The sequence below is a fragment of the Bombina bombina genome, chromosome 9, assembly GCF_027579735.1.
Source record: "Bombina bombina isolate aBomBom1 chromosome 9, aBomBom1.pri, whole genome shotgun sequence".
NCBI classification, from domain to species: domain Eukaryota; kingdom Metazoa; phylum Chordata; class Amphibia; order Anura; family Bombinatoridae; genus Bombina; species Bombina bombina.
In genome coordinates, this window is record NC_069507.1 from 191125673 (window position 1) to 191139155 (window position 13483).

Below are 13483 nucleotides of genomic sequence, written 5' to 3' on the forward strand. Positions count from 1 at the left end.
TACAAAAATCCCTGGGAGTCTTTGTGCCATAAAACCCCAAGAAAAGATTAAATAAAGTGAGCATGCAGTGTGGACAGTGAGAAATGCTGTGCCTGCTAGTGTCAGTATCAGAACCTCTTGAAGAGTGCCAGAAAAGCTGTCAAAGTGCCTAAATGTGTTTTTAACACCCTCAAGCAATATGAACACTAAGATGTTCATGGAATAGCTAGTGGGACAGGGAAAGTGACATTTCTACTCACCAGCAAGCACCTTCCTCTACCCTTGCGTCATGGCAGCAGCTGATCTGAAGGACCAGCACACTGTACACCAGGGTATTGCATTTTACCTAGCAGGCCTGTGACTTCTCCCCACTGGGAGAAGATTTTTCACTGCCCCGCTGAACGCTTCTGGAAGCTCCTTTTAAATGAAAAATTAGTATGTCTGTTAGGCTAAGACTACGGAGTTCAGCCGAAATGTGTCAGCCTGCTTGCTCTTAAGCTCTTTTGAGGCCTGTTTTCATATTGTACACAATTTAAAAGATGGATTAAAAGTTACGTTTTAGGGGCTCCCTGTGTTTTTTTTTCCAGTTTGTGAACCCATAATACCCGACATGTTTTTATTTTAGACTACACTCCTTTTCACATTAAGCTGGACAGGAACCAACAAATATATATATTTCCTACCATATCATGTAACTAACTTCCTTGATGGGTATCTCATTTCAAACAAGACTACATTCTTTGAATTACAAATCATTTCTCATTTATTCTAAATAGGATGCAAAATAAAGTTTACATACTTACAGAGGAAGGATGATCCAGCAAGACTTCCAACTTTCCTCACATCATTATCTACAAGAAAAAAAGAAGCTGTGAAATCCTATAATAATCTGTTTGAGCTTCTTTAAAGGGACAGTCAACACCATTTCAGACAAAAACTTCCCCAAAAGACCAGAGCATTTTTGCTATCACTACATTTAAACAGAAATAGAGCATTTTTTATATTTACCTATCAAAACTATATATATATATATATATATATATTATTTTAGCAGACAACCCAAAGTATTAATCTAGGCCCATTTTGGTATATTTCATGCCACCATTTCCCCGCCAAATGCGATTAAAAAAAAAAGGAAATTTATGCTTACCTGATAAAATTGTTTCTTTTTAGATACGATGAGTCCACAGATTCCATCCTTACTTGTGGGATATCGCCTCCTGGTCAGCAGGAGGAGGCAAAGAGCACCACAGCAGAGCTGTATATAGCTCCTCCCTTCCCTCCCACTCCAGTCATTCGACCGAAGTTAGGAAGAGAAAGGAAAAGCCAAGGTGCAGAGCTGACTGAATTTTAACAAAAATAAAGACCTGTCTGAGAAAAACAGGGTGGGCCGTGGACTCAACGTATCTAAAAAGAAACATTTATCAGGTAAGCATACATTTCCTTTTCTTTTTAAAGATACGATGAGTCCACGGATTTCATCCTTACTTGTGGGATACAATACCAAAACTATAGTACACGGATGAAAAGGGAGGGACAAGACAGGGAACCTAAACGGAAGGCACCACTGCTTGAAAAACTTTCCTCCCAAAAACAGCCTCAGCCGAGGCAAAGGTATCAAATTTGGAAAATTTGGAAAAAGTGTGAAGAGACGACCAAGTTGCAGCTTTGCAAATCTGTTCAACAGAAGCATTATTTTTGAATGCCCATGAGGAAGCCACAGCCCTAGTGGAATGAGCCGTAATTCGTTCAGGAGGCTGCTGTCCAGCATTCTCATATGCAAAACGGATGATACTCTTCAGCCAAAAAGAAAGAGAGGTAGCCGTAGCTTTCTGACCCCTACGTTTCCCTGAAAAAAACGAAAAACAAGGAAGACGATTGACGAAAATCCTTAGTCGCCTGTAAGTAGAACTTCAAGGCATGGACCACGTCCAAATTATGTAACAGACGCTCCTTCTTAGAAGAAGGATTAGGACACAAGGAAGGAACAACAATTTCCTGATTAATATTTTTATTTGAAACAACTTTAGGAAGAAAACCAGGTTTGGTACGTAACACCACCTTATCCGAATGAAAAATAAGATAAGGAGAATCACATTGTAATGCCAAGATACTCTGCGAGCAGAAGAAATAGCAACCAAAAATAAAACTTTCCAAGATAATAACTTAATATCTATGGAATGCATAGGTTCAAACAGAACCCCTTGAAGAACATTAGGAACTAAATTTAAACTCCAAGGAGGAGCAATTGGTCTAAATACAGGCCTGATTCTAGTCAGAGTCTGACAAAAAGATTGAACATCTGGAACAGCTGTCAGACGCTTGTGTAACAAAATAGATAAAGCAGAAATCTGTCCTTTTAAGGAACTTGCTGACAACCCTTTCTCCAATCCGTCTTGGAGAAAAGACAAAATCCTGAGAATCCTAACCCTACTCCATGAGTAGCCCTTGGATTCACACCAATAAAGATATTTACGCCATATCTTATGGTAAATCTTTCTAGTAACAGGCTTACGTGCCTGAATCAAGGTATCTATGACCGAATCAGAAAACCCACGCTTAGACAAAATTAAGCGTTCAATCTCCAAGCAGTCAGCTGCAGAGAAACCAGATTCGGATAATGGAAGGGGCCCTGAATGAGAAGGTCTCTCCTCAATGGGAGCTTCCACGGTGGCTGAGATGACATGTCCACCAGATCGGCATACCAAGTCCTGCAAGGCCACGCAGGGGCGACGAGGATCACCGATGCCCTCTCCTGTTTGACTCGAGCAATCACCCAGGGAAGGAGAGCGAATGGAGGGAACACATAAGCTAGGCTGAAGGACCAAGGCACTGCCAAAGCATCTATCAGCTCGGCCTGGGGATCCCTGGACCTGGACCCGTATCTCGGAAGCTTGGCATTCTGGCGAGATGCCATGAGATCCAACTCCGGCCTGCCCCATCTGAGAATCAGGTCGGAAAATACCTCCGGATGGAGTTCCCACTCTCCTGGATGAAATGTCTGTCTGCTTAGAAAATCTGCTTCACAGTTTTCCACCCCTGGGATGTGGATCGCAGACAGATGGCAAGAGTGAGACTCTGCCCACTGTATTATCTTGGCTACTTCTGTCATCGCTAAATAACTTCTTGTTCCTCCCTGATGATTGATGTAAGCTACAGTCGTTATGTTGTCTGACTGGAATCTGATGAACTGGGCCGAAGCCAACTGAGGCCAAGCCCGAAGCGCATTGAATATTGCTCTCAACTCTAGGATATTGATGGGAAGGAGAGACTCCGCCTGAGTCCATACACCCTGAGCCCTTAGGTTGTTCCTGACTGCTCCCCATCCTAACAGGCTTGCATCCGTTGTCACTATCACCCAAGAGGGTCTGCGGAAGCATGTCCCCTGGGATAGATGATCCAGCGACAACCACCATAGAAGAGAGTCCCTTGTCTCCTGATCTAAATTTATTTGAGACAAATCTGTATAATCTCCATTCCACTGCCTGAGCATGCTGAGTTGCAGAGGCCTGAGATGAAAACGAGCAAACGGAACAATGTCCATTGCCGCCACCATCAATCTGATTACCTCCATGCACTGAGCCACTGACAGACGAGGATTAGACTGAATGGTTCGAAATGTATTAAGAATTTTTAACTTTCTGACCTCCGTCAGAAAAATCTTAATCGAAATAGAGTCGATTACAGTTCCCAGAAAGGGTACTCTTGTCTGAGGAACTAACAAACTCTTTTCCAGGTTTACCTTCCACCCGTGGGTCTTAGGAAGGAAAGCACAATGTGGGTATGGGACCTTGTCAGTAGATATGAAGACGCCTGGATCAGTATATCATCCAGATAAGGCGCCACCACGATGCCCCGTGGCCTTAGAACCGCCAATAAAGACCCCAGATTTTTTGTGAAAATCCTGGGCGCCGTGGCCAGACCAAAAGGAAGAGCCACAAACTGAAAATGCTTGTCCAGAAAGGCAAACCTCACGAACTTGTGATGATCTCTGTGGATAGGAACATGAATATATGCATCCTTTAGATCCACCGTTGTCATAAATTGACCCTCCTGGATCAATGGAAGAATGGTACGAATAGTTTCCATCTTGAAAGATGGAACTCTGAGAAACTTGTTTAGACTCTTGAGATCTAAGATAGGTCTGAAAGTTCCCTCTTTTTTGGGAACTACAAACAGATTTGAATAAAACTCCTGTCCCTGAATTGGAACGGGACAAATTACACCCATGGAGGAGAGGTCTCTTACACAGCGTAAGAACGCCTCTCTCTTTATCTAGTCTACAGACAATCGAGAAAGAAGAAACCTCCTCTGGGGGAAGAATTTCTGAATTCCAGCTTGTATCCCTGAGACACTATCTCTAATGCCCAGGGATCCTGAACATCTGTCACCCAAGCCTGGATGAAGAAAGACAGTCTGCCCCCTACTAGATCCGGTCTCGGATCGGGGGCCAACCCTTCATGCTGACTTGGGAGCAGCAGCAGGCTTCTTGGATTGTTTACCCTTGTTCCAGGACTGAGTGGGTCTCCAGGTAGACTTGGGTTGAGAATAGTTACCTTCCTGTTTAGCGGAAGAGGAAGGGGGGATTCCCTTGAAGTTTTGAAAGGAACGAAAATTACTCTGTCGACCTCTCTGTTTGGATTTCTTATCCTGAGGGAGGAGATGACCCTTGCCTCCCGTGATGTCCGAAATAATTTCCTTCAAGTCAGGTCCGAACAGGGTCTTCCCCTTGTAAGGAATAGCCAAAAGCTTAGACTTAGATGACACATCTGCAGACAAAGATTTCAGCTAATTTGATAGCTTTAATCCTATCTTGTATTTCTTCCAAAGAAGTCTCAGTTTTAAGAGATTCTTCCAAAGCATCAAACCAATAAGCCGCTGCACTTGCAACCATAACAATGCAGGCCGCTGGTTGCAATAGCAATCCCTGATGAACATAGATCCTTTTAAGGAGACCCTCCAATTTCTTATCCATAGGGTCTTTGAAAGCACAACTATCCACGATAGGGATAGTAGTTCGTTTAGCCAAGGTGGAAATAGCCCCCTCCATATTAGGGATCGTTTGCCAAGAGTCCCTAATAGCGTCCGCTATAAGGTACATTTTCTTGAAAACAGGAGAAGGGGAGAATGGAATACCCGGTCTCTCCCATTCCTTAGCAATAATTTCTGAAGTCCTCTTAGGAACTGGAAAAACATCAGAATAAGAAGGGACCTCTAAATATCTGTCCAACTTACTCAATTTCTCTGGAGGAACCACAACTAAATCACAGTCATCCAGAGTAAACAAAACCTCAATAACAGACGGAGGTGTTCAAGTTTAAACCTGAAAGAAACCACATCTGAATCCGTCTGAGGTAAGACACTTCCTGAGTCAGAAAATTCACCCTCGGATAGGACCTCCATACCCTCCAATTCAGAGCCCTGGGAGGGTACATCTGAGATCGCCATCAAAGCATCCGAAGCTGTATTGACCATGCGGTTATCCTTCCTACTGTGTTTGCCTTGAAGTACGGGAAAGGCAGATAACGCTTCTGAAAGAGTAGAAGACATAACTGCAGCTATGTCCTGCAATGTGATCGCAGCCGAAGCTGCCGAGGAACTGGGCGCCGCTTGAGCGGGCGATAAGGGCTGTGACGCTTGGGGAGAAAGTTGCAGCATACTCTGAATCTCCTCAGCAGAACCCTGAGAAGCATCCGCTTTTGACAAATTTTTATTAAAGAAAATTTGCTCTCTAAACTGTAAAGCCCTCTTAGTGCAAGAGGGACAAAAGTAACAGGAGGTTCCACATTGGCATGCAAACACATGGAACATGTAATGCTTTGAAGATCTTCCATGATAATAATAAACAAAGCAAAGCAATCTTCGTTGTAACTGTAGTATTTTACACCTAAAAAATATAAGAACAGCCTAAGATATTTCAAATGCCCTCTTATGCAAACAAAGTGTTATTGACCCAACACTCTGATACGTCTGAAACAGAGAGTAACAGTGTTTAACTCTGACCGTTTATACAAAACACTGGCAAAAACTAAACTAACAGTGCACCTCCTCGCCACAGCTCTGCTGCGGCGCCTACCTGCCCCCACGTGACACCGTCGACTTGTTGAGCAGAGTGCCTAAGACCGCCTGTGACTAACACTTAGTCATGTGGTCCAAGGAACACCGGAGTCTGCAAGCGCACTTGATCGGGTGCCGGGAACTCCTAAGAAAATAACTGCACGGTTTCTCAAGCACGCAAACGTCACGCTCCACACATCGTGGGCGGCAACTATACCTCGGTTGAACCTGGCTAAAACAAAATAACGCAAACAAATGCCGTTCCGGATAAACCCTAGCCAATGTATGGTGCACCTAACAAACACACAGGCAAAACCCTATAGCAGCTTACACCGGAGTACTTGTACAACTCCGAAAGCCAGGATCCCCAGCGTCAGCCCACAGTCCCAAAAAACAGGCCAACAGTCACAACAAGATTACTGTTTGACATGCCAGTCACAGATTAATGAGGGGAACCCTTACACACATGGCACATGTAAGTGTCGAGTACTTTCTCCCAATCTTCATAATAGATTATGACCCCTCACATCAGATATGAGAAAAAACAGTCTGTTCTGAGCTAAATATATGTCCCAGAAATGAAAGGACTGCACATACCTCTATGCTGAGCGACAGCATGACTCTTCCCACATGAACACGAGGTCCTGTTTCTTCTCCTCCTGTAGATCTGTGGGAACAAACAGGGTCTTAGATAATATCTGCTAAGACCATCATCTGCAGGGCAGCAGATAATATGGGAGGCGCAGAGAGAATGAAAATCCCCCCAGTTCCCATTGCTTTAAAGCCACCTGTAGCTCTACTCTAGAGGCTAACAAGGAATACGGCTACACCCTGAATAAAATAGCACTCACTGGCACCGTTTTAAAAATAATAAACTCTTGATTGAAGAAACTAAACTAACACCTCACTTTACCTCTTCCTATCACTAACACAGGCAAAGAGAATGACTGGAGTGGGAGGGAAGGGAGGAGCTATATATACAGCTCTGCTGTGGTGCTATTTGCCTCCTCCTGCTGACCAGGAGGCGATATCCCACAAGTATGGATGAAATCCGTGGACTCATCGTATCTTTAAAAAGAAAAATCGTTAACTTTTTCACAATTTTAGGTTTCTCACTAAAATTATTTACAAAAAGCTTGTGCAATCATGGCACAAATGGTTGTAAATACTTTTCTAGGATCCCCTTTGTTCAGAAATAACAGACATATATGGCTTTGGCATTGCATTTTGGTAATTAGAAGGCAGCTAAATGCAGCTGTGCACCACATTTTTATTATGCCCAGCAGTGAAGGGGTTAATTAGGTAGCTTGTAGCATTAATTTTAGCTTTAGCGTAGAGATAAGCCTCCCAACAGCTCTCTAAGCCTCCCCCTCTACCTATTGGCCGCCATCTTAGGTACTGGCAGCTGCCAGTACCCAGTATGCTGCAGTTATTAGTCTTTTTTTTTTTTTATAAAAAAAAACAACCATTTTTTCAGTAGTGTAGCTGCCCCCCCTCATTACCCTACCCACTCCCAGATCGATTTCCCACTCTCTACCTCACTTTTTACATCAGGAGGCCACTCTCCCTGCTTCCCCTCCTCCCCCCCCCCTCCTTCCCACTCAGTGCCGCTCTTACATTTTTTCTTTCCATAGCGTAACGGTCCCGCCCCTCCCACACACCTCCCGCCCCCTCCAGCGATGGGCCGTCCACCCGCCTCCTCCCTTACCCTCCTACCCACCAACGATCGGCACCACTGCTCCCATGCAGAGGGGGCCACAGAGATAGCAGAAATAGCGCTATTTTGCTATTCTTACTGATATCGCGGCAGAGAGAGGCCCAGGACAGCAGTCCTTAAGAGCATAACGACCAGCGTCGTACAGGGTGCGGCGCTAGTCGTTAAGGGGTTAAAGGGAGCGTAAAGTCAAAATTAAACTTTCATGATTCAGATAGAGCATGCAATTTTAAACAACTTTCCAATTTACTTCTATTGACAAAGTTGCTTTGTTCTCTTGGTATCATTTGTTGAAGAGTAAATATAGTCAGACTCATAGGAGCTCAGGAGTAAGCACGTTTCTTTAGAAATCTATAGCAGCATTGTAAAACACTGCTGCCAAAGAAACGTGCACACTCCTGAGCTCCTATAAGCCTGCCTAGACTTACTCTTTAACAATAGATACCAAGAGAACAAAGCAAATTTGATAAAATAAGTAAATTGTAAAGTTGTTTAAAATTGCACGCTCTGTTTGAAACATGAAAGGTTAATTTTGACTTTACTGTCCCTTTAAGAACTGTGACTGCATTCCAATGTTTTGCCATAAGGTATCAGCTTACCAAAACAAAAGTATCCCAAATAACCTATTAAGGGGTCAGTCACAATCTATCTTTTTTGCTTTCTGGAAGAATTGGCCAGCGTGTTTTTCGAGTGATCACAATGCAAAAAAGATTAGTGCTTTAAAAGCCTGCAGCCATGAATGTGTTTTAACAATAAAGTTACCGTTTTAAGTACTTGTTACTAAGATAGAAACTGGGAATTACCCCATTTGTTCTCTGTGTAAAGGAAATCATCATTTGCGTGTATTATATTAACCTACGGCAATGCGATTCCATCCTCATCACTGCTAAACCATCGGAATGCCACGTGTATAAAGACATAGGGGCATATTTGTCAAGCTCTGCTGCTCCATAACCTATCCGCCTGCTCTGAGGCCGCGGACAGAAATCGACAGAAATCAACGGATCGACACCCCCTGCTATCGGCCGATTGGCCGCAGAAAAGAGCATATGCTGTCGGCATTTATCAATGTGCAGCGGACAAGATCCGCAATATCGGATCATGTCCGCTCGCACCTTCATAAATATGCCCCATAATGGGCATGATTGCTACATGATTACATTGTCACTTTAAATATTTAATATTTTAAAAGTATTGTTTTTAACAATATTTACATTTGATAGTAAAAGCACCATTTCCAGTTTGGCATGATCTGATACCAAGAAGAAGACTACAGGTTTCTATTAGAAGGACTTATATATATATATTCTTATACTGTATTTTAACAGTACATACTGAAAATGTAAAGCTGGAACCTGCTGCATTACAACATTGTATCTGCATCGGAATCGTGCTGTCAAAAGTCTAAACACAGAGCATGTGCCTACAATATTGAACTCACCTTCACAAAGGTGCAATCCCATTTAGAAGTTTATATGGTAGGCTCAATCACTGTAAAAAGTGTGGCTATTATAAATTTTATATCTGCTCACTCTTTATTCTACTTCAAGAGACTTAAGTAATTTGCATATATTTGAATATGTAAGTTAAAAAGTCCCAGAGATACCTTGCATGTGAAAACAGACTCAAGTCTATTTGGCCAAATTTCCAGCTTTGGGAGCGGAGTATGCTCAATATATGTTTTGGGTCATATGTGGTATCAAGGTAGAAAAAAATACATTTGGGGGGCATCCATAAGCAACAAAAGGGAAGACAAATACATAGCACAAAACATAAATTATGCTTACCTGATAATTTCCTTTTTTTATCATGGAAAATGCCCACAGCTGCATTCATTACTTTTGGGAAATAAGAACCTGGCCACCAGAAGGAGGCAAAGACACCCCAGCCAAAGGCTCAAATACTCCTCCCACTCCCCTCATCCCCCAATCATTCTGCCGAGGAACAAGGAACAGTAGAAGAAATATCAGGGTAAGAGGTGCCAGAAGAATATAAGGATGCCCCAGATAAAAGTACGGGTGGGGAGCTGTGGACTCTTTCCATCAGAAGAAAAGGAAATTATCAGGTAAGCATAATTTATGTTTTTCTTCTTAAATGGAAAGAGTCCACAGCTGCATTCATTACTTTTAGGAAAACAATACCCAAGCTATAGAGGACACTAAATGCCAAGACAAGAAGGTACAATAGGTGGCCCAAACTGAGGGCACCAGGCCTGAACCTCTACCCAATAAAAAAACCTGCTTTGTTGGAAGCTGCGAAAATTTTAAGAGGAAAAGCCCCAGTGACACTGACTCGCAGTCAGTCCAGAAGCCAAACTAGAGACCGCAAACGGACTCGACAGAGCCAACAGTCCTCCAGAAGACACCGTCGCCCAACAAACGGTCCCCCACCGCTCATCTCCACAAAAGAAGGAGACACCAGCCGAAACCCCCAAGGGAACAAGGCAAAGGAGAACCAAGGAAATCGAAAGGTCCCCTAATACAAAAAGGAACACCTCCACTAGTGAGCCCAGCTCACAGAGACCCAAAGGGGTCCAAACAGGGAAAGGAGGCCACGCCAATACCAAGTGAAACCCGGGATAAGACCAGGCACAGAGACAGAAAAGACATCTCCCCAATATCCTGCAAGCACGGAATGCAACTAAAGAGGCAAAGTCCTCCCAGTGTCTGGCCATAGAATACCAAGGTATTCGACCATGAAAAAGTGTGTAATACACCCAGGTGAAAAAAAAACAAGTTTGAGAACACAGAGTCCACAACAGGACGACACAGAGGGTACTTGCGAGGAAAAAGAAGCAGTCAAGCCAGAAACAGACCGCAACAATAACCCCCATACAGAGGGCACGTTGCAGGCAACCTAAGTCGCCGGACCTACGCAGAGGTCCCTGAAAATGGGAACACAAAAACCTCAATCGAGGTCCCCCGAGAAGGAGAGTATACTCTCAGAACCAGAAGGAAGAGTAAATTCTCTTCTAATCAATGGAGCAAGTTGAAAGGAAAATCTATACCCTAGCAGACTAATCTAACAGGAAAGACCCAACAAGCTCACACATCCAGAGGAGACTACGCAAACGCAAACTGAGAATCATCCTTAGGCACACTTTCTTTACATAAAATATGCTTTTTACATTGTAAGGCCCTTTCAGTACAAGAGGTACACAAAGTAAGAGGGGGTTCCACAATGGCCTCTAAACACATAGAACAAGGAGTTTAATCAAGTTCAGACATGTTAAACAGACTAGCAATAGCCACAATAGTCATTTTTAACCTTATTTATTGATTAAAAGAATTTTCAGAAAAAAATGTACTGCGCCTTTAAATAATAAAAGCGCAACAATTTTCCTGTACTGCACCAAAAACGATTTTTTTGCACTAAAAAATTATAATAAACAGATCAAATTTGCAAAAAATTATTGCAGCAATTGAGAAAAGGCTAAATCACCCTGTAAAGAGTCTTTTTATTATGTTAAACTTTAAACAACGATAACAGCCCCTGCACAGCAGAGCTGTGGCGCCTACCTGCCCCCAGGGCACTTAAAATTGATTCAACAACGATCCGGTGACTGAATTTCACCTTTAGGCCCCACCGGAGCTAGTGCCTGCTGCCTTCTAGTGAGGAGAAAACTGCGCTTCCGTGGGCGTCGCATTAACAGTCTCTATAACCGCATGGGAAGCGGTTTTAATAAGCCATGTGGTCCCCTAATGTTTTCACACACACATCTCATTTATGCCATTATTAAATATAGAATGTGTCACAGCTGCCTCTCCCAGTGTCAAGCCCCTATTGATTTACATAACCGTAGCAATCAATATGTATAAATCAGTAATGTCAGTAACACCATAATCCATATATGTCTACTGCTTACCCCTTCCCTTACAGGGAATAATGTCAGCCAGTTCTGATATAACAAGTCTCCTCAGAAATAAAAGACTGAACATACCTCAATGCTGCTTGTAGCATGACACCGTTCTCCACACTGAAGATTTTTCTTGCACTACCTTCAGAAGCTCTGTGGGAACCAGAATGGATCTTAGTAACGTCTGCTAAGATCATTAACCTCAGGGCAGAAAAAAAGATCTCTTCATTCCTCCTGGGAATCCAGACTGACAATTTCTCCCTGAGGAAAATAGTACTCACTGGTACCATTTTAAAATAAAAAAATTCTTGATTGAAGAATCTAAAACTAACACCTCACTTTACCTCTTCCTATTACTAACACAGGCAAAGGGAATGACTGGGGGTGGAGGGAAGGGAGGAGCTATATATACAGCTCTGCTGTGGTGCTCTTTGCCACTTCCTGTTAGCAGGAGGATACATCTCACAAGTAAGGATGAAATCCGTGGACTCGTCATGTCTTGTAGAAGAAAAAAGAATTGTTGCTCTACAAAAAGATGGCCTAAGCTATAAGAAGATTGCCAAGACCCTGAAATTGAGCTGCAGCACGGCGGGCAAGACCATACAGTGGTTTCACAGGACAGATTGCACTCAGAACAGGCCTCGCCATGGTCGACCAAAAAAGTTGAGTGCACGTGCTCAGCTTCATATCCAGAGGTTGTCTTTGGGAAATAGACATATGAGTGCTGCCAGCATTGCTGCAGAGGTTGAAGGGGTGGGGGATCAGCCTGTCAGTGCTCAGATCATACGCCGCACACTGCTTCAAATTGGTCTGCATGTTGTCCCAGAAGGAAGCCTCTTCTAAAGATGATGCACAAAAAAGCCCGCAAACAATTTGCTGAGGACAAGCAGGCTAAGGACATGGATTACTGGATTCATGTCCTGTGGTCCGATGAGACCAAGATAAACGTATTTGGTTCAGATGGTGTCAAGCGTGTGTGGCGGCATCCAGGTGAGGAGTACAAAGACAAGTGTGTCTTCCCTACAGTCAAGCATGGTGGTGGGAGTGTCATGGTCTGGGCCTGCATGAGTGCTGCCGGCACTGGAGAGCTATAGGTCATTGAGGGAACCATGAATGCTAACATGTACTGTGATATACTGAAGCAGAGCACGATCCCCTCCCTTTGGAGACTGGGCCGCAGGGTAGTATTCCAACATGATAACAACCCAAACACACTTCCAAGATGACCACTTTTACTAAAGAAGCTGAGCGTAAAGGTGATGGACTGGCCAAGCATGTCTCCAGATCTAAACCCTATTGAGCATCTGTGGGGCATCCTCAAACGGAAGGTGGGGGAGCGCAAGGTCTCTAATATCCACCAGCTCTGTGATGTTGTCATGGAGTAGTGGAAGGGTACTCCAGTGGCAACCTATGAAGCTCTGGTGAACTGCATGCCCAAGAGGGTCAAGGCAGTGCTGGAAAATAATGGTGGCCACACAAAATATTGACACTTTGAGCCCAATTTGGACATTTACACTTAGGGGTGTACTCACTCTTGTTGCCAACGGTTTAGACATTAATCGATGTGTGTTGAGTTATTTTGAGGGGACAGCGTAGAGATCAGTCTCCCACCTGACACATCCCACCCCCTGAGCTCTCCCTGACCCCTCACAAACAGCTCTATTCCCTCCCCCATCCCACACTTGTCACCGCCATCTTAAGTACTGGCAGAAAGTCTGCCAGTACTAAAATAAAAGACTTTTTTTTTTAAGCATTTTTCTAAAATAAATAAATAGTTTCTGCAGTGTAGGTCCCCCCCAGCCTCCACGATCTCCCCCAAACAGCTCTCTAAACCTCCCCCCTCTTCCTATTTGTGGTCATTTTAGGTACTGGCAGCT

The 13483-nt window shown here is 43.6% G+C and overlaps 1 protein-coding gene across 1 annotated transcript in view; it reads right to left on the reverse strand.

Moving 5' to 3' along the window:
* Nucleotides 1-13483, reverse strand: part of CNNM1 (cyclin and CBS domain divalent metal cation transport mediator 1) — a 421587-nt gene that overhangs the window by 299148 nt on the left and 108956 nt on the right. The window contains exon 6 of the mRNA XM_053692543.1: nucleotides 783-830. Within this exon, the coding sequence (XP_053548518.1) occupies nucleotides 783-830 (48 nt within the window). The remainder of the gene's footprint in view (nucleotides 1-782; nucleotides 831-13483) is intronic.